The following is a 20,079-nucleotide window of genomic DNA, read 5'->3' on the forward strand; positions in this document are numbered from 1 at the left end:
GCTAATTAATAGAGAATGGCTTTGCAATTGAGTCAAGTTGACATCAGGAATTTGGGAATTTCTCCGCCTGTTGCTTGAAGCGTTCGCAGGAGAAAAGTGTATGACTGATTGGTGTCGGTCTAACAGGGTTTCCTTCACATTTGCCACTTGGAACTAAAGTAGCGGAAATCAATTGAAACCCAGAGACGAATTTCGGGAATAGTGGGGAGAAATGGGGAGGAGAGGATACCTGGGGATGCCTCCAAAGAGACATTAAGGGATTGCCTACCAAGGAAGCCTCATCAAGAAGCGAGGAGGATCAAATTTCTCAGAAGAAAGGGAAATCGTTTCGGAGATCGAAGGAAGCAATTACAGCGTACAACCGATAATTGACTGCCCCCAGAATGACACCACTGGCAGCTAGAATGTTGATTAAAAGATTCGAAGCTTCGCGGATTGTCCTTGCAATGGGACGCGGGTATTAATTGATCCGAGAAGCATTAGCGCCCCGTCCACTTAGAATTTCATACAGATTCTCCCAGGCAAGCTGACATCGGAGGCGCACTTCACGACGAAGTTCAATGGTGTGCAGTATATCCCTTGCCGTGCTAGTGTAAAAGCCGATATTTTCTGTAATGTTCGACGCTCAATCGCCTGCCAGGCGGCGGCAAAAAGCAAAGCTTTCACCTGAATTTCTGTCATCAATTTTGGTGACTCCTAGATATTTCTCGCATCCCCCTTGCTCATATAGCCGGAGCAACATGTTTGCATCGTGTCTCTGCTCCTCAGTTGCTCCTGCTCAGTTACTGCGATGCAACTCAGCTGATCGGGAGCGCCAAAACAAACTGTGTGACTTTGTGAGGTGAGCTCGACGCGGTTTGCAATAAAGCAGTCATTCATCATTACTGACTTTATGAGTTCTGGCCTTGCTATTGTCAGAACCTTCTTGCCTAGAGAAGGATTCTCTCTTCCATAGCTCGCCTTTGTATTACAAATCATAAGCCCTCTTGAATCTACAGCATTTCCATTGAGGTGACCTACTAGTTTTCTCACCCAGTAACAGCTTAGCACGGTATAGACAGAAGCAACATGTCCATTGCAACTAAAAAAAGTGCATACAACCTTGAAGCGCAGCTGGAGCCTCAAGGACCCCCAACCCTTTTTCACTTTTGCCATTACACCTCCTTTCACCGCATCAAACTTCACCCACCTGCTTCGTCGATTAGGTGGTGTTCTCTTGCCGATTATGCGCTTTACCCATATGCCTCGTAGAGCATACCGCATCAGTGGCAAGGACGAGATCTTGGGTGGCAGGACGAACAAGCTTCTTCCTATTCGCCACAGAGCATGCGAAGGATTGCTTGGGCGTGATGAAATGAAATCCACTCGGATTGATAGAAAAGCGCGTCTGGCACACGCTGCCATTTGCACATTTAGTGACCTGCATGTGCACACGACTGGACATGATTTCAACGAATGCCGCATATGCCAGCGCGGAAGATGTTATCCACGAAACTGGCGCTCAACTGCTGGGGATGGAAGGAATGCATTTCGCAGCGCACATGCGGTATACGGGCAATTGAGAGTTCGATGTTTGAGGGTTCACATGAACAGCGAGGGACGAAGGCACCGCTCGTTGAGAAGAATTTGTGTGCAATGGAGAATGAAGAAACCATCCAGAGCCGGAAGGAATGCAGAGGATATAAACTGCAGGGCTTGCCCAGCAGCAAGCGCGAAAAGAAAATGACGTGCGAGAAAAGCAAAATACGACAACTTGAATGCGAAAAATTCTGAGCTCTCCGCACTAATTTCGCATTTTTAAACTTTTCATTAGGTTTTGGGACCCAATCAAACCATCGATAATCGAGTTTTAACTTCTATAAGCTTCAATATTCTGTGGAATAAGAACGTTAAAATCTACAACGAAAGGCTTATTTAATTGGGCTATTGAAATATCTAAACCCATACTCCGAATCACAATCTATTGAGTATTGATAAGGGATTGTGTCTGCCACGACCAAGCGCTCCACTATAACACCGGGCCAAGTTACCGAGAGAAGATATTGGGGGATGGTTAATCCTCTATGATTATGGCGGAAGCTTGATAATCTCATCTCTAACGGAGAGCTAATACGTGGTATGCTGCCTGGTATAAAATATCGCATCCGCTGCCTCTAGCCGCCATGTTGGCGCTAGCGTCCATTCCCTTCAACGCTATCTTGTTGCTTTTGAGGAAATTGGGATGAAGGAGACGAACCCAGTAGTGCAGTTTTCACCCTGGGGTTTGGCCAAAGATATCCACCGTCAGGATGTTTGTTTGTATCCTGGTGCTCATCCAAGCGAACATTTCTCCGGGTGGTTTCCTTCCCGGTAATAGCAGAGTTGAGTATTAGTTGTCACAACTCAGAGCCCAGGATCTTGGTCATTTTTCTTTCCGGTGATTCTTTGTTCAAGATACACCTTCTATCTCCGTTCCACAAAAGTAATATGACAAATGGGGGGGGGGGGGGGGGGGGGGTCTCAATTCTTGGGACAGGAAACACAGATGATGAAGGGCTTTACAACCATCGGAACAGGCGGCCTCCACTGAATGGGCGCAATATAAGTATAGGAGGTATAGGAGTTGGCACCCCTGATGCCCCTTAATACCATGCGACCTGTCCCTTCTAGACAGTTACAACCAACCAACCCATCCTCCGTCATTTTGCGTTTATATTATTTTTATAGATGACTTGATCCCTTCGGTCCTACTATGCTAGTATCCAACAACATCCTGAGTTTGTAATAAATGCGGTAACTTAAGGCGTAATAAGCTACGACTTCAGCATTAGTTCCTAGAGCTAGTCCATACTATGTGCAGAGTTACTTAGGACAGAGGACAGCAATGAATGAATCATTCACTTGCAGATCAGAGCTGCCTTTAAGACTTCGGCATAGCCGGCTATTTGGAGCATTTCATTCCCCCACAGTTCGAAACATAACCACCTACAGACATCCTAGTACGCTTGACGAAAACCTCTCCAGTGTCGATGACGCTATCTATATAGACGTTAAGGTTGAGCAAAACAGGTTGAGGACAACATGGACACCGTTGTCGCACAACCCCGCTGTTTCGTCTGACAACCTAGGTTGTCTGAAACGACGGCTCAGAGCAATAACAGTAACACTGAGTGAGTATTCCGAGGGACGGGGGTATGGATGACCATATATAAATATACATCTACTGAGTTAGTGCTTCAAACCAAAGGCGTCACCACACCCACCAGCTGACCAGTTCTCACATGGTACAGTACGTCTTTCTTCCTCTACGCTATTTAGCTGTCTCGGACATATATTTGCGATCTGAGATCGACGAGCGAGGGAGGAAGCCGGTGTTGGCCTATTCCCCGCTGCTGTTTTTTTGGCTGCTGACCCGCACGGGAACATTACAAACAAACTCACGGCACGCACTGTTTACTATCCACTGCACATATCATCATGATGACCATCAGCATTGATTGGGTTTCAACGGCAGCCTGGGGATACCTGAGCGTTGTGTACCACTATACATGATTACATGAGGTATTGCTTGTATCCGGCCAGTCTGCAGTCCATGGAAACAGTCGAGCTGGTTTCCACTGGTTACGCGAAAAAGCAAAACTGGCTTCAGTCGGAGACTACTTTGTTGGGTGCAGATGCAGATGGCTCGTTGGCCAGAGTCGGAGAGTTTGAGCTGCTAGTTACCAGTTAGATCGTGGTCTGATAGGCACGGACGACAGTTGGGGAGCTTAATGCGGTGCGGGGTATGGATGTATCTATGACTGAAGCTGTAGGAGGTGATATGATGACACTTGCAGTAGCTTGTGATGGGTGATTGTTAACTAGTTAGTTAACTACTAGTTAATCCTTTGTCAGGAAGCGTTCAAAAGGAACGGGATGCATTGATTGCTGAGATTGTGTCGGGACAATGGCGAGACGAGACCTCCACAGCTCCGCCAACCGTATCCCAGTAGCTGGGTAGCTAGCTAGATCTCTATGCCATCCTCTCTTCTATACTGGCCACAGCTTGCTGGATGCCGCGGTGTTGGTTTAAAGTTCCGGCCAAGCCAGCTAAAAACGCCCTTTGCCCCTCGATAGCTTGGATATTCAAGCACTGGAAAGATCACTGGAGAGCTGGAAAGCTGGATAGCTGGATAACGCCAGACTGCGCTGCCGACCTTGCCGAGTCTGGTCTCGAGACTCTCGAGAGCTCCCAGAGCTATATCAGACCGACAGACTGACCTGGCTGGACCTGGCTGGGCTGGACTGGCGGCAAACAAAGCCCAAATATCAGATAACTAACTTAACTCCTGATCTCATGACGGCCAGCATGATCGATCGACTCTGCTGGCTTCAAGTTCTGCTCCTGCGAGTGGTCCCGCAGCAATGCCGAATATCCGCCAGCTATTGTGTATCGGATCTCTCCCCCGGTGGCAATCCTCGACATTGCTGTGCAAGTTCCTATTCCCCTAATGTACTCCGTACAGTAAGCTCCCCTTCACAGCTGGTTGGATGCACGTCAAACCAGCGTCATGCCAGCCATCCCAGCCAATGACGTCGGCCGCCCGCCTCAGCCAAACCCGCGCATATCTTGGGACGTAGGTATCTGTCTCCTGTATCCCTTCCCGCCTCGGCCACTGTTCTGGATTCTGGGTACATCGGCAGCGATATCTGTGGATGGCGGTTTGGCTTTCGCCGGCTCGCCCGGTTACGCATCGAACCTTCACCTCAGGCCGTGTGAGCACTTGACCCCAACCGGCATGCTGTGGCTTTTGCTTCCAAATCCCCTCAGGCTCTATGACGTTATGCATTGCATAGGGTTTGGGATTTTTCTTTTTTCTTTTTCTTTTTGTTCTCTGCTGTCGAATTTTGCGCTACAGACTTGCGGTGGTGCGGCGGGCGCGAGAGGGGGGGGGATATAAAGAGTTTGCCCGCCTCCCTGGTCCAACGAGTACCTGGTTTTCTATTTTATTCTTATCGGTTGATATATACATATGTGTGTGTATACGAGTATACTATATATCTGTGGTTCTTTACATATATACCTTTACCCTATCTAATCTTGGAATAACCCCTGATTCCAGCGCAGGACATCAGAGACCCCGAGACGGTTTATATTTATTATTTAATTGCGTTTTATCATAACCATTCTCATATACCCAAGTCCAGCATCCACCTCTGCTTTCATCTCCTTGATACCTGCAACAGCGGCAAGCGACAATGGCTCTCCTCGACACCGCCATGCGCGGCCTGCTCTTCTGCACCCGCCTGCTCCAGTGGTGCAGCGCCGTGATCGTTATGGGCATCGTGGCCTTCTTCCTCCACAGGGGGCCGAAGGGCCAACATCTGAAATACGAGATCGTTATCGTGCGTTGTATATATCCATCCCTAGAATATTGATCGAGGTACTAACAGAACCCAGGCTGTATTATCCGTTGCCTTCTTCCTGCCCGGCCTGCTCTCCGCCTTCATCCCCGCCGTGGGCAAGATCGCGTTCCCGATTGATATCATCTTCTCCTATCTGTATGTCTCCGCTTTTCTCCTTTTATACTCTCTCATTTCTACAACGACAGAATAGCAATCGTGACCTGGCTAACAACCGCCACCAGCTGGTTAACCTCCTTTATCTTCACCGCGCAAGACTACAACTTGGGCGTCTGTGGTCTCAACGCGCCCCCCGGCGGCCGCTGCTCGCTCAAGCATGCTCTCGAGGCCTTCACCTTCCTGGCATTGTATGATAGTCCTTGCTCCCATCAAGCTCCCATTCCCCCTTTTCCCCTTCCCCTATACGAGCATAGTTAACGTGTATTTTGACTTCAGCTTCGGCTGCCTCGCCTCCGCGATGCTCGAGATCTATAACCTGTGGGCATACCACAAGTCGCGCTCTGTGACGGCGCATCCCACGAAGGAGGTGCCGCGGCAGTCGGCGGAGACGGAGGGGACGGCGGCGGTGTAGTTTTTTTTTTCTTTCTTTCCTTTTTGTGTATCCCGGTTTGAATTGAATTGAATACGAAATACGATATGAAAATGATTTATGAACAATGTATGTGGTGACGGTGTGCGTGAGTGGCGTGGCCGGTGGTATATAGGTGAAAGGGCTAGTGGTAATATTCTGCTCTTGATTTATTTATATCCCGCCTGGGCTCTGGTTTTGGTTTTCCTTGATGTTGACATGGGTTGTGGATGGATGGCTGGCAATGGCTTGACGGGCCATTTGCAGTATCTATGCGAATGCGAGGTGAAGGACGGGTGGGACGGATCTAGGCTGTCTCCTATTCTTGTTACATTGTTGTACTCCGTACTTGATCTTGATACCTAACTAATTCCCCCAAATCCCCAATCTGACTCGTTTACAACTTACTTGTTGAACTAGTACCTTTTTGCAAAGAGAGATTTCTGCAGTTGGAAATTGGAATCGATATTGAAGCGGAGTCCGTTTTGGAAATCTGCGTAGGTTGCGCCATGATAAGTTGTCGTGCCCCTGGTCCGTATGTTTGTTCACCCGAGTCAGAGGAAGGCAGGGAGAGGAAAGACTATTTCCTCTCATCCGTTCTCTGGCTTTTTTTCCCTTTCACATTTCTTCGTGCGGCGGTACAGTGCGGCGGTAACATGTGCTGTGAGACAGTGAACATACAATCATCTCATACAGGCTGTGGTCTATGCAGCTTACCATCCCGTACTGAAGGCGATATTTAGTCCTCAACCTCACCATCTTCATTTTCCTCGTCGGCCCGGGGAGCCGTATGTTTCCGTTAAATACGCGCTGGCTGAACAAACCCGTTAGGGGTTCAATATGTCAAGTTCTCTGAGTGGCGCTGATGCCTCGATCCAGAGGGCTTTCGTGCTCTCGATAGTTATATCGACAGTGAACATACTGCCAGCATGGTGCTGGTGGTGATCGAGCTCTTTTGCCTCAGTGGCCTAACAGAAGATATAAAAAATCAAGGGCAAGTCACAGCTAACGATTGAATTCAACCTGAACATCCATTCCAAGGCCCTTCAAAACAAAACACCCCCCCCGCCCCTGGGACAACCGCCCCATAAAAGGGAGACCTCTTATCCAAATCACACAGTTACATACCAATGTGCAAAAAAGCAAAGGTGAAAACAAAAATGACATTGAAATTGAAACTGAATAAAACAAGATTCAAAAGACATAAACGCCGCTCCCCCCACGCCGCCCCCTTTACAACAACAAAGAAGCCCCACCCAAAATAAACCCCAGAAACACAGCCGTTAAAATAGCAGCCCCAATCTGATCGCCCACCGTGATCGGCCTCGTAGCAATCTCCGGCAGTAAATCGCCCCTGACGAACTCCGCGCCCACCTCACCCTTACTCGTCCTGTTCGTCTTCGCCGACACAGGCAGCGGCGCGCGCCGGACCAGCAGCCCCTGAATCACCTCGAGCGCCGCCATCAGCTGCCCCAGCCCTGCGCTGCCCTCGAAGCGGCCGACATTCCACTTCTGTGAGCACTGCGCGCCGTTGGTGCCGATGGTGCAGGCGCTGGCGGCGCCGGCGGCAGAGGCGCGCAGGATCGGCAGGAGCCGCGCCGTCGTGAAGGGGCAAATTTGCATCGTGGCGGCCATCCAGCGCGCGAGGTAGGCTTTGAAGGAGAGCTGGTCGGTTGTGCATTTGTTGTGGGCTTCGCAGGTGGGTTCGTAGAGGACGTTGGAGCCTTTGTGGATGAAGATGTGGAGGGCGTTGATGATGTTTTGCAGGCGGGTTTTCCGCGCCGTGAGACTGGTTGGTATGCTGGAGGGGCGAGGGGGAGGTTAGCTCTCGCTTTTTCTAGACAATAGATGGCAGATGGATTGGATGAAAAGAATATGAGGTGGGATTTGACACTAACGAATTGATACATATGAGCTGCGCCCAGCATAAATATGCCCGCATTGTACGTCCATCGGTTGCGATTGAGCTGCGAGCAGTTCTTCAAGTCATCCGTGCCGTCCAGGAAATAATAGTCGGGCGTAATCAGACCAATGCGCTGCACCCACTCCCACGTCTTTTCCGCCCAAGCTGCATACGTATGGTTGTTCGTATAGGTCGCCAGCCGCGCCGCGATGTTGAAGAAGCACCCGTTCGAGATGGTGTTCTTGTAGTTGAAGCCTTTGTTGAAGCGGAAGATCTGCCATTTAAGGCCCCCGCCGCACGTCTCCATGTCCCAGCGCGCCGCCTGTGAGTTAAAGGTGCCCTGCACCAGGGTGAGCCACTGCGGCTGGTCGGGCGGCGGGTCGGTGAATCTCCGCTCTGCGGCGGCCATGGCAGCTAGAGCCCAGAAGCATTGGTCGTCGTTGGCCTCGACTCTCGTCTGGTTGGCTGGCATGAAGTTCTGGGTGTCGCTGGCCTGGTGTAGCATGGCTTGTATGATGATATTGTTATACGTCGAGTCGCCGGTGTAGAACCAGTAGTCGATCAAGGAACCGAACATCGCCCCGGCCTCCCACCAGTAGTATGGCGGGGGGAGGTATCCGGGGACACCTCCAGGTCGATCGCCGGTGTAGTAGTGTCTCACCCCTGCTGCGAGGACTCGGGCTGTCATTGCGACGGAGTCTAGTTGATGTCGTGTGTGTGGTGTGAGTGGATGTGGATGCTCTTGGACTACAGATATATTCGAAGGGGTCCAAAGGGGAGGGGGGGGTTAATACCATCATTGTCGAGGTCCACATCAATGCCATGTATGGGAAGGGCGAGCAGCAGCAGGTGGAGGAAAGTCGAGATAATTGACATTGACTGCCGTGACCCAGCCGGAGACGGTAGCCGAGATGGGTACGCTTGTACCTGCATCGTAGAGATACAATTGAGGTAAGATGCCGCCAACCAAAGGGCGGCTGTTTCGTACACAACGGCTGAGAGGTCGCGGCAAAGACGACAAGGAATTTATACCAGCATTGTCTCTCAGTCCAATGCGTGGATTGCATGTGGGATGCAATCATCTCGGCAATGCAGATGGCTGGCCGTTTGAATGAAGAATATCAAAGCTCAGACAAAGCAGCCATGGATGGGCTGTTCGAAAGACGTTTCATATCTGTGTTTCTCATACCCCATCCATCCATGGATAGCAAAGGGTCCCAGCCAACAAAAATAAGCCCTTCACAGCATCGCCGAACCTCTTTGGGCAGCGTTGGTGTGCTGTGGTTGGGTCTACGATATCCTACTAGGCGGAGTAGTGGCCATTAGTTACTCGGGGCAAGGCAAATGGTAAAAGTTGGGGATCATTCATGAGCATTGAGTTAAGCTGAACGGCAAGCCAAAGGAGTAGTAAAAATGCCATACCCCGCATTTATGTGCAAGAAGGTATATTCCACAGGAATGACAACGGTGATCTCATCGTCTAGCTGCGAGGCGCCCTGAGCGTCGTCAACTTCCCCGTCGCCCGCTTTGGTTTGGCCAATGTCTGATGCAGATGGGTAATACAAACGTGAAGCCAATGAAGGATCCTGAAATCGCCAGTAGAAAACCTACGGTGATCGTGCCTCGCGGCCAGGAGAGGGAAGAGCTGTACAGTAGTCGTAGTAGTAGTATAGATATACAGTACCCGCATATCTCTTTAATGATATGTGACAGCTTGGGTGGCTTACTTTTTATACCGTGGCTCTAACAGATAGTTGAGACAAATGCTTGGGCGACGAGCAGGCAAGGTACATTTTTTCATTTCTCATAGTGAAGAATGATTTATTGTATATTCATATTTTATGTTACCTTTTTACATCATTAGTTATTTATTTATTTATTTATTTCTTCTTTCCTCTAGCGTTTCTCTCTTTCAAACATAAATCAAGCATCCATGGCAATCACCAATCTACTCAAAAATGAAAATACGTAATCTGAAAAAGTAGAACAGAAGCTGGAAAAATTAAAGCAAAAAAAAAAAAAAAAGGAAATAACAATCACCCCTTTAAATCTACTCCGTAAAATGACAGTCGTCAATCGGCGCGTATGCGCCCCACCCTTCCTCCTCCGCCATCCGAAGTACCCCGTTGTGATCCTCCCCGGGCCGCCCACTAAGCGTATCCACAAGCTCCTTCAGCCCCATCCAAAAATCATTCTTCGGCCTCCGACGCACCCAGTCTGTATCCGTCTCCTCTAGTCCGCCCCTCCCCGAAGCATCGGGCCCCATCGGCCCAAACACAACCTCACTCCCCTTAATCCCGATAACGACGCTGGACATCGGATCCGCCGCAATGGACTCCCCACTGCGCCCAAAGAACGTCTCCATGTGCTCGATGCATTTTATCGCCATGCGCAGCGCCCGCACGCGGTCCATCGGCGACGGCTTCCCGCCCTGTTGGAAGTGGCCGGGAACGGCGGCCCGGGACTCGAAGCGCCCACGCGCTTCCTCTTTGATCATGTCGGCAATTACCTGCGTGGTGTAGGTGGCTGAGGCGCGCTCGTTGCGGAGGATGATCTTCCCCGCGTGGCTGGCGCCGCGATCTGTCGCAAAGTTGTGGCGTAGGTATTCGATGTCTCGCGAGAGCATTTTGATGTCGATTCCCTCCTCGGGGATGTAGACTGCGTACGCTCCGACGGCAAGGCCGGCCATGACGGCTATGTAACCTGAGCGGCCGCCTTGGGTTTCAATGACGAAGACCCGTCGGCGGGAAGACGAAGCGGATTGGCGAATTACGTCGCAGAAGTTGATGAGCGTGTTGAGACATGTGTCGCTACCGAGGGAATATTCAGTACCCGGGACGTTGTTGGAGATGGTCGCCGGGAGGATGACGAGAGGAATTCGGAAAGCGGGATACTGATCACGAGCTTTGCGGAGCTGGCTTACTGCCGTGAAGGCTTCGAAACCACCGATGACGAAAAGGGCATCGAACTTGTACAGCTCGAAGCATTCAGCGGTCTTGGGCATGTCTTCGGAGGGGAGGCCGCGGTTTGTGCCGATTTCGGAACCGCCTTCATTTACCCATGAGTCTGACTCGAGCCATGAAACTTCCCGGACAGAACCCAGCGGCTTATCCGCGTGGTGTCGGCATAGGCCTGGAAAACCATTGTATATCGCAATTGGCGTGTGACCTCGGGCGATACAATAGGCGACAGCTGCGCGCGTTGCGGGATTCATTCCACCAGCAGGTGCGCCAACATGGATAATTGCGATTCGCATACGCTGAGCCGAGGATTTCTTGTTAGCGAAATAAAAAGCCAAGTGAAATAAATAATATCTTTAAATGAAACTAATACAAAAAACAAAAAATAAGAACAAAGTAGACATTTAAATTAAACGTACTTTATTTTCTGGTAACTGCAACTTTGGATGGTGAGGGGTTGCCGTATTGATATACGCCCTGTGATAGGCTTTGAATTCCGCGTCTCGCATATCCAAGGCCGTCGCAAAATCTTTGTCCTTGATGGCCTGGGTCACTTGCTTCGTGACGCGAACAGCTTCGACAAGGGATGTCGGTTCGATTTTGTTTTCTCTGATGGTTATGATAGGCGAGGGAGACCCGGGTTTAGCTTCCAAAACAGCTTTGACAGCTTCTATCCCCTGAAGTGTGCCCAGCCACCGATCATAGGCGCATGCGGGCCCTCCTCGCTGTGTGTGGCCGAGAACGGTGACCCGAGTATCAAGCTTCAATCTGTTGCTCAGAAGGTCCTTCACTGATCCAGATGTTATCTTGTTGAGGTTGCTATCCTGAGCACCCTCAGCAACGATAACAATGGTCCGGCGTTTGCCTCGTTTTCGATTCTATATATTCAAATGAGAAATTAGTTAGCAAGGTATGTATGCATGCGCATTGCACCAGCACCAGCACAAACCTGAGTGATAATTTCACACATGTCTCCTTCCCAACCATCTCGTGGCGGCCTCTCCGGAATGAACAACCAGTCCGCCCCTGTGCTGATAGCCGACATCATAGCCAGCCACCCGCAATGCCGTCCCATCACTTCAATCACAAATCCGCGCTGATGGGAAGCTGCGGTATCGAATACCTCATCAACAGCCTCGCATATGCGGTGGAGTGATGAATAACAGCCAACAGTGGCATCCGTTGTTGACATATCGTTGTCAATTGAACCCACAACACCCACGATATTGAGGCAATGGTACGGCTTCACCTCGTCCGAGGTCAACTCCCCCTTCTCCACCAGCTCGGCCAATAAGCCAGGCCACTCTCCCCGGAAGATATCTGCACCAGTCAAACTACCATCTCCACCACAGACGACGAGCGCATCGATTCCACGCACAACCAGATTTTTAGCAGCACGCATGCGCCCCTCTCGCGTCATGAAGCTCATGCTGCGAGCAGAGCCAATGAGAGTACCCCCCCGCGACAACCAGCCGCGCACATCTTCCCAGTACATCCGCCGGATCAACTCCCCGCCCTGCACGAGGCCTTCATAGCCTTCGTGGATAGCGTAGGCCTCACAACCACAGTGGGTAGACATGCGGACGACCGCGCGGACCACACCATTCATCCCAGGGGCATCCCCGCCACTTGTTAGCACAGCGATACGGCGACGCTTGGATGCCATGGTTTTGATTAGCCGATAAAGTAATGAAGGGTATCGGATTGCCAAGCAATAACAGGTTATTTCCTTTGCAGCGGCTAACAGTTTACTTATGCTGGGTAGCTATATATCAACGATCCCCAGCCTCGATCAAAGCAGGAGGAGGGGTAAGGGGCAGGGGGGTTAGTTGAGATGCAACTCCGAGAAATTGAGCCAGCAAATTCCTCTAATTCCAAAATGTATAGCGGGTCAGCGCAAACACAGCAATCTAGGCATGTACAAGAGACACAATTGCAGAAAACCACCGACCGTAGTGTTGATTGAACAAGTTGTCGTCGAACCAATCTGGTCCTGCCCGAAAAAGTCAATGAGGGCGTCATAATGACTAAGCAGAAGCTCTGGGCGATCATGAGGATACACTAAGCTTTATTTAGGTTAGCGTACGGACGATCCAGGTTCGTCTCGAAGGTCTGTGCACGGCTGACTAAGGGTGGAAATGTTTGATATCATTCTTACCTTCTCCCTGAAAAAGAGTATAATAAGTACAAACAGATAATAAAATAAAACCCAAAAAAAGTGAAAAAAAAAGTGAACCAAAGGCAAAAGAGAGTCATCGGTTCAAACAATATCCAAAATAAATACCAAATATTTGTCAAAGAAAATCACAGAGTGGGGGAGAAAAACAAAGATAAACAAAAGGCAACACACAAATTGCCCTGCATCACAGTTAAGTAAGTTGTTGGCGTACGGTCAACGGGTTAAATTCAATAAGAAGACAGGAGATTTAATCATGTGGAGAAAGAAGGCTCTCGCCAGCTCGCCTACGTATTCTGAAAACTCCTACCCAACCAGGCACGCGCCATGGATCTACGAGCTCCTGAAGCCCTAACAGTCCTCACACTATTGTGTAGTTGAAAAGGCAGAGCAAGAAGATCAAGTAATTCATTCAACGACGTGTGAAGAGCCCGGCCAATCGATTGACTAAGGGGCTGTGAATCCACTATACACAATACAGCAATTCTAGCTAAGGAACATGAAAAGAGCTTGATGTATTTCTGCTGGAATGTGCCGATGCTCGCTGATGCAAAACGAGATGCTGCAGAGGGTGGCTTTCGGAATGCTAGTAGCTATTGAAGAACACAATGAGAATAATTGTGTTGAGGGACTATTATGCAACTAATTCACTTCTCTGTACAGAGGTTCATCTCAAAAGTGCTTACCCACCAAGGCACCTACCAAGGCACTATATAACACCACCAACTTGAATTTCCCCCAAATCTGCTTCATCACAGTAGAGATGATATTTTCATTTCTCATTAAATTACTTGTCAAGATGACTTCTAATACTGATATATACAACATTCAGTGAATGCTCTGATCAAGTAGTTCTTCAAATCTTAATTCTATAGAATCTTGCTGACTCTGAATGAAGTACAAAATCACACAAAAGAGTGTATTGTGGTTCCCACATTATATTGCAGCTGGCAGTTGCAGTGTACTATATAGATGGGATGGATGACCACACCTACTGTGAGCTGAGTCGCATCACTGCACTCACAGATATAGATATCACTATAAGTGCAATCATTTAAGAAATGATTAATCATTATGTTGGTATTTTGCTATGAATAATCTGATGATCATGGTGCTCGCTTATAGATTATCACAAGCATCAAAGAGTCAGACAGAAGAGAGTAAGATGTGAAAGCAGTATTGAAAAAATCTTTCACAGAATAGAGTGAATTTCTACTCATATTCAAAAGATTATAGAGCTGGAAGATGAAAATGAATATAAAGAAGTATAATTGTATTATTTTGTATATAGATTGCATGATAGAGAACACTTGCTATATTCAAATTAGACTATTATAGAGTTTTTAGTATGAGAAAGAACTTTTGAGATGAACCTCCGTACTAGAACCGGAATCCTTGGGGATCACAGGCCGCACCCTCTGCATTGGTAATAACCATGCACGAAGACACTATTAGACACTACCCTTTCTCAGAGCCATAGACCAGGATAAATAAATAACCTTGTCAGCACAAAATCAATTCTACCGAAAATATCTTGGCCTAAGACTCATCAGAAAAGTATTGCTCAGAAATCTCATCTTCGGTTGTGTTCTCATCACCCGATGGGTGGATAGTATCCCCCTCTACCCACCGATCCAATTGCCTCTTTTGCTTAGTTGACACTACAAATCGTTCCTCGAAAACCGCTCGCACCGCAGTCCGCGTGCTCTGTCTGAAGGTACCGGAATGTGAGACAACGAATATCACGGCGTTGTAAACCTTGGCAGAATATCTCTCTCCATCACTGAATTCGCCACGTATTATCAGGAATAAAAGTCGAAATGCTGCGTCTCGTGCTCTGGATTTATCACCCCTCCCGGCTCGATAACACTCATACTCGAGTTCGTAGTCGATTTTGCAGGCCCTCAAATCGGCAAAAATACCATTGACTGATTGCCCTGCCAGTACGTCGACCCCTAGGAAATCATAAGTCTCACAGAGAATATGATACTGGGCGATACCGCCTCTCAAAGAGCGAAAACATTGCCGGTAGCCAGACTCCAAACCCTTGAGAGCGACATCAAACAAAGGAATATCCTGGTGGATGAGATTAGTGTTTTGCGGCTGGGTAAGACGTTGAGAGCTAACGAAGGTCGAGAAATATGGCATCCTCGAGATGTCAATGTTGTAGAAAGCATCCCCGATTTTGATTGTTATTTTTCGATCCTCCGATTCAGGTGCCTGAGTCGACTCCATTTTATTGTCAAATTTCGAATAAAGATCATCCGGCAACATCCTGCTTCCACTCCTCATCCAAACTCCAAGGGTATCACTTCGGCCGTCATATTTGATAACGGCGTTCCGCCCATTTTCTCTCACCGCTCTAATGATTTCCTTAATCAGTATTACCAACGCCCGAAGATCACTAGAATGCCCCTCTTCCCACTTAGCCAGCTCGCGAGTGACATCTTCGACTTTTGGTGGTCCAAATACGCCATCTCTGTGGTAGGCACGGACGAGATTGGGTGTTTGCGACACCCATAGCTGTGGAAGGACTTCTCCCATTCTGATATGCCTACGGAACACACGTGTTTTGATTTCAAGAGTTGACTGAATTGGTACCCGTTTGCCTTGCTCTTTGATAGCTAGTTTGGACCCGGTGGAACGAGAGCGGCTTTCGATTGGCGAAAGAGACAGGGTTTTCATCGAGCTTAGCAAATCCCCATCGCCTGATTCCACGCTGGATGGTTGATGTTTTGGAAGTCCATCAATAAACGCGTCGGCTTCGTAGCGTACTATTATTTTCAAACCGCCGAAGTTGTATGAGATGATCCCATGATGTCCCGTACTACCGGAGACCTGAGTAGTGGTGAATGTCTTCTCAAACTCATGACCATAACCCCTGAAATCGTTTGGTCCGATGAACGTATATGTCTCGGTTTCCACCCGACAAAAAATGGCTGTATTGTTCCTCACCTCAACATCGATAGCGAAAGGTTCGCGTCCATTTTTGGAAAGACTTGGATTGATGAATGATAGAAGTTTGCGAACGTTGTTTCGATCGGTTATTAGGTCAACTGGGTTTATGTTGTATGAAGGATTTTCGATGTACAACGAGCGAAAGAGTGGCTCTAACGGACTTTCAGGATGGCGAACAGCGTTTTGAGCGATATAGATGAGTCCAGAGTCTTTGGCCACCTTCTTGTCGGTCTTGGATGGAGACCACAGAGGAGGGCAACCGGGGACAGCAATAGTGGGGACAGGCGATTCGATCCAGTTATAAGAAGACAACGGCTCGACATTCGTGATGGTTGGCCCTATTTCGTCAACATTTGTCAAAGCCGGACGACGAATGGCTGCGGTGCGGATAGGCGCCATCTTTGCCTTGGTTGCTCAGTTGGTTCATGAGAAGGGGAAGAATATTCAGATTTGCTTGTTTATTTCATCACAATTCACATGCTTGGTGGCAACACATATGATGTTATCACACACAGTTCTACTGGTAGTAGAGGGGGTGAATCATCAACACAGAGCCATGGAGTGAATTATTCATCCTATCTTCATGTGCCAGTACATTGTACCTCCAGTATCTCCTTGTATCTCCATGTATGTCTGCTCCTCTAAAGCAAATCTGTCAAACTCCAGGCAATGATGATATTTTTTTCTTGCATGTAGCATGGAAGAGTTATCATCCTTGAGTGTTCCAAGTGAGACCAGACCCGTATTTAAAATCCATGAAGACTTCTCCCACCAATCTGCAAAGTCTCACTCGCACCTTGTAATATATGGCATAAACTCCTTTATGGTTTGTTAGTTAGCGCAAAGCTCTCACTTCACTCTGCACTCTCTGATGATGCAATCTTTTCTCAATCGATTCATCCTTTGTATTTAGGAAGTGCGAAGGCTGTGTTCAGTTACAGCAGATGATAAAATTATGGTCTACTGTGAAGTTCTGTAAAACCTGCAATCTTTGAAGGTTTTACCAATACACTAAAAGCATCAATCCTTAAGATATATGTATGTATATGCATGATTCACAAGTTCTGCTTGACTTTGTGCTCTAGTTATTTGAACATTAGTTATTTTGTAAGCAAAGCTGGATTTGTACGAGACATATAGAAATTGATGACTCTTAGATTAGCCACATTATCAATCCTTAGATTTTTGATTTTCTGCATTGCTCACACACCCGTGTACGGAGAAGATTGAAACGCGAGGGTGTAGGAAAGTTTAACCCCACTAAAACAACATAGCCATTATCATTAGTCATCTCCTTATGCGGTTTTTCCCCGCTGTTTCTCCGGCCCTAATTGTGAGTGGGTGTATTTTAGATGTGTCGTCAAGGTTCAAAATTCCTTGGCAAAAAGCGAACCATGTTCAACTGTCAGGAACCCGTCGGCCACTCGCACTCCGGCATTGACATACAAGGAAGGCTACTATGATTGTGTTCCCGATCTTCTCCAAATACCTACGCGATGTTGCCCTAGGCGCCACTCTCTATCTGCAAATATCATCGCGGAGCTCAAAATCCCATTCAATTGGACAACCCTTCTCAGCCCCAGAGGATAATTATGGAGGAGTCGTTTCCTCTTCCTCTGCGCCCCTTGATCGAGAAGTCAGCAACAGAACCGGATTCATTGCCTATCCGAATCGCCCAGATTAATGGCCAGCGTGGCTCTTTTCGCAATGTCACTGAAACAAGCCTGCAGGAGGAGATACGTGCGGAGCGGGCTAGAAATGCTGCAGGGGTGGAAGGGAGGGAGGAGGAGGAGGCAGTAGAATCACAGGAAGCTAAGTCGGCAGATAGGCTGGAGCAGTTGTTTAAGAGCCGTGCCGAAATTGTAGATTTTGCAACGTGCGCCTCTCTAGGATCAATATACCTCTGATGGCACGAAGGACTCCTGTGCAGGCTGACCGCGACGACCATATATAGGCAAGCCCATGCTGAAGCCAACTATGCCCTCGACCTCGTGTCTCTGCTTGTTTCCAGATATACACCGCGCCAGGCTGAGATGTCCATGTCTCCCTATCTCAAACAGAGGGCACCGCTAGGTTCGTTGGGGATCGATATCATCAAAACGCCGGAGAAGACAGAAGCTGTACAAAAGGAAATCGCGGACCTGTCACGGGGTTGGAAGATGGAAAACTTCGATTCTGCGGCTAACAAGCTGCTGCAAGCCGCGTCCCGGCTGGAAGAGGAGGTTACTGCGGAGACAAAATATTGGGCTGGCGTCTTGAATATCAAGGAAAAGGGGTGGAAAGTTTGCAGGCTTCCACGGGAAAGACAGACGTTAGGTGTACAGTATGGCTTCTTGGAAGGTATGTTTTATTCTAACGTGTGTGCCCGTTCACAATTTATTATACGTCGACTAATTGAGTTCGAGTAGCCACTCCTACGTTCCGCGACCGCGGCCTTGCAGCCTTGCGGCGAGGAAATAGAGGAGATCTAATATTGGACCGCGGGCTACAAGCACGCAAACCTCGCTCTCTCCGTGTTCGGGTGCAGCATGCTGACCGTATAGTGGGGGCCTCAAAGATCGTCTCCCTGGAATTGGCTCCCGGCAATGATGCCATTGAAAACCACATTCGTTTGACTCGGGATGCCTTGTATGAAGAAGAGCTGTTCCATGAACTTAATCGCGAAGCCCGCACTCTACTGCAACATGGCATCGAGAGCAAGGAGAATTTCATCCAGTTACCAGCTGACTCTAATCAACAAATTCTAATCGATATGGTTGGGCCGGAAGAGTGTAATATTTGGGACACAGACAAACAGGGGCATGCAGAAGATGCTCTGGCGGAGACTGTTGCCCAATCTCTACGGATATTACTGTCCCACGCCCATCGTCAGAAGTACAGACGCAGGACCCAAATCCCGCCGCCAGTCACATCGAAACGCAGAACAAATCCAGAATACTCCCTTCTACGACCAATTGTCTGTTATCTACAGCACAAATCAGCGCTGGAATGGTTGAAACTTTTCCTTAGCAACATAACCCGAACGTTACAACTAGCCGGGTTAAACTGCAAATACAACATCTCCCCACTGGTATCCGTGAAATTCCCCGTCGTAGATACAAGCAACCTCTCTCCTTGGGAACTGGACACTCCTCCCTTCGTCGAGAGACTCGTAAACAGTTTTCTCACACCATTTGAGTCCATTGTGACCGGCACTTTCCTCTCGCCAGCCTCCAGCTTCAAAATCCGCATAGTCACCAACATCAGCCCCAGTGCATTCGGAACGGAATTCGAAATAGGATCGAACATCTCTTCTAGTCCGCGCACTAAATCCAGCTCCTCCCGCTTCGGCCTGCGAGATGATCTCCAACAGCTCCTTCTCCACCTCTTCACGACGGACCTGGTATACCTCATCCCCCATCTAGCCCGGGATGCAGGTACAGAGCCATCATCTCTACGGCCCAACACATCCCTGCTGAAACAAGAGCAAGGACAAGAACAAGAACAGCCAGAACAAAGCGGTTTCAACACCCCTACCCAATGCCACACCTCGCACCTGACATCGTGGATCCCCAACTCCCCTGAAAATGGGGAGTTGACTGTATTCTCCCCTTCCCAACACCGAAATAAAAAGCTCACCATCGACTTGCATCCAGACAAGTTGACTGTACAGTGTCAGTGGCTACGTTCTGAGATAGATGTAGATGGGAATATGGACTGGGAGATGTCAACAGGTGAAGGGGATGTGATCTATTGGTGGGGCGATGGTGATGGGAATGAGGGAAAGACTTTGCAGAGTGTTGTCGGACTGATGAGTCAAGAGGCCCCCAAGGCTGAGTTGTAGGTGGCATGGAAAGGTTGGAAGAGCTGCTGCATGCATGCATTTTTCCCCTTCTTGGTTGGGTTATTATTATTATGTGACCTAACTGTCATGTTGCTAGGAATGAGGGCATGAATATGTTCCCAATTATCTCTTTGCATTTAAGCAGCTCACGATCATTAATGATATATCTCGTGCATAGTGATATAGAGACCTGTCGAAGGCTGAGTAAGCCACCACCAGCACTGTTCGGCTAAACCTGCCGAACTCGAGGCCGATATCCTGATCTCAACCTCAACATCCAACCCCTCTCCAACAGCGACGGCAATTGCA

The 20,079-nt window shown here is 48.6% G+C and overlaps 7 protein-coding genes across 7 annotated transcripts; 3 read left to right on the forward strand and 4 right to left on the reverse strand.

The window, feature by feature from the left end:
- Positions 1 to 740: 740 nt before the first annotated feature.
- Positions 741 to 1,918, forward strand: HCBG_08426 (uncharacterized protein; the record flags this gene model as incomplete). Its single annotated transcript, XM_045435475.1, has 3 exons — positions 741 to 841; positions 1,114 to 1,546; positions 1,814 to 1,918. 3 exons carry the CDS (start codon positions 741 to 743, stop codon positions 1,916 to 1,918), a joined length of 639 nt encoding a protein of 212 aa, XP_045283967.1.
- A 2,065-nt stretch (positions 1,919 to 3,983) lies between these two features.
- On the reverse strand, positions 3,984 to 4,808 carry HCBG_08427 (uncharacterized protein; the record flags this gene model as incomplete). The annotated part of the gene is made up of 2 exons (XM_045435476.1): positions 3,984 to 4,263; positions 4,483 to 4,808. 2 exons carry the CDS (start codon positions 4,806 to 4,808, stop codon positions 3,984 to 3,986), a joined length of 606 nt encoding a protein of 201 aa, XP_045283968.1.
- Positions 4,809 to 5,217: 409 nt separating this feature from the next.
- HCBG_08428 (uncharacterized protein) lies at positions 5,218 to 5,953 on the forward strand (the record flags this gene model as incomplete). The annotated part of the gene is made up of 4 exons (XM_045435477.1): positions 5,218 to 5,364; positions 5,420 to 5,520; positions 5,607 to 5,729; positions 5,818 to 5,953. 4 exons carry the CDS (start codon positions 5,218 to 5,220, stop codon positions 5,951 to 5,953), a joined length of 507 nt encoding a protein of 168 aa, XP_045283969.1.
- A 1,230-nt stretch (positions 5,954 to 7,183) lies between these two features.
- On the reverse strand, positions 7,184 to 8,907 carry HCBG_08429 (glycosyl hydrolase; the record flags this gene model as incomplete). Its single annotated transcript, XM_045435478.1, has 3 exons — positions 7,184 to 7,751; positions 7,859 to 8,552; positions 8,648 to 8,907. The coding sequence occupies 2 exons, from the start codon at positions 8,539 to 8,541 to the stop codon at positions 7,184 to 7,186; spliced, it is 1,251 nt and encodes a 416-aa protein (XP_045283970.1).
- A 996-nt stretch (positions 8,908 to 9,903) lies between these two features.
- On the reverse strand, positions 9,904 to 12,766 carry HCBG_08430 (6-phosphofructokinase beta subunit; the record flags this gene model as incomplete). The annotated part of the gene is made up of 3 exons (XM_045435479.1): positions 9,904 to 11,112; positions 11,233 to 11,691; positions 11,763 to 12,766. The coding sequence occupies 3 exons, from the start codon at positions 12,477 to 12,479 to the stop codon at positions 9,904 to 9,906; spliced, it is 2,385 nt and encodes a 794-aa protein (XP_045283971.1).
- A 1,762-nt stretch (positions 12,767 to 14,528) lies between these two features.
- Positions 14,529 to 16,346, reverse strand: HCBG_08431 (uncharacterized protein; the record flags this gene model as incomplete). The annotated part of the gene is made up of 1 exon (XM_045435480.1): positions 14,529 to 16,346. The coding sequence occupies one exon, from the start codon at positions 16,344 to 16,346 to the stop codon at positions 14,529 to 14,531; it is 1,818 nt and encodes a 605-aa protein (XP_045283972.1).
- A 1,193-nt stretch (positions 16,347 to 17,539) lies between these two features.
- On the forward strand, positions 17,540 to 19,770 carry HCBG_08432 (uncharacterized protein; the record flags this gene model as incomplete). The annotated part of the gene is made up of 3 exons (XM_045435481.1): positions 17,540 to 17,823; positions 17,902 to 18,287; positions 18,356 to 19,770. 3 exons carry the CDS (start codon positions 17,540 to 17,542, stop codon positions 19,768 to 19,770), a joined length of 2,085 nt encoding a protein of 694 aa, XP_045283973.1.
- Between the last annotated feature and the right edge of the window lie 309 nt (positions 19,771 to 20,079).

This window comes from Histoplasma capsulatum (assembly GCF_000150115.1).
Source record: "Histoplasma capsulatum G186AR genomic scaffold supercont2.15, whole genome shotgun sequence".
NCBI classification, from domain to species: Eukaryota; Fungi; Ascomycota; class Eurotiomycetes; order Onygenales; family Ajellomycetaceae; genus Histoplasma; species Histoplasma capsulatum.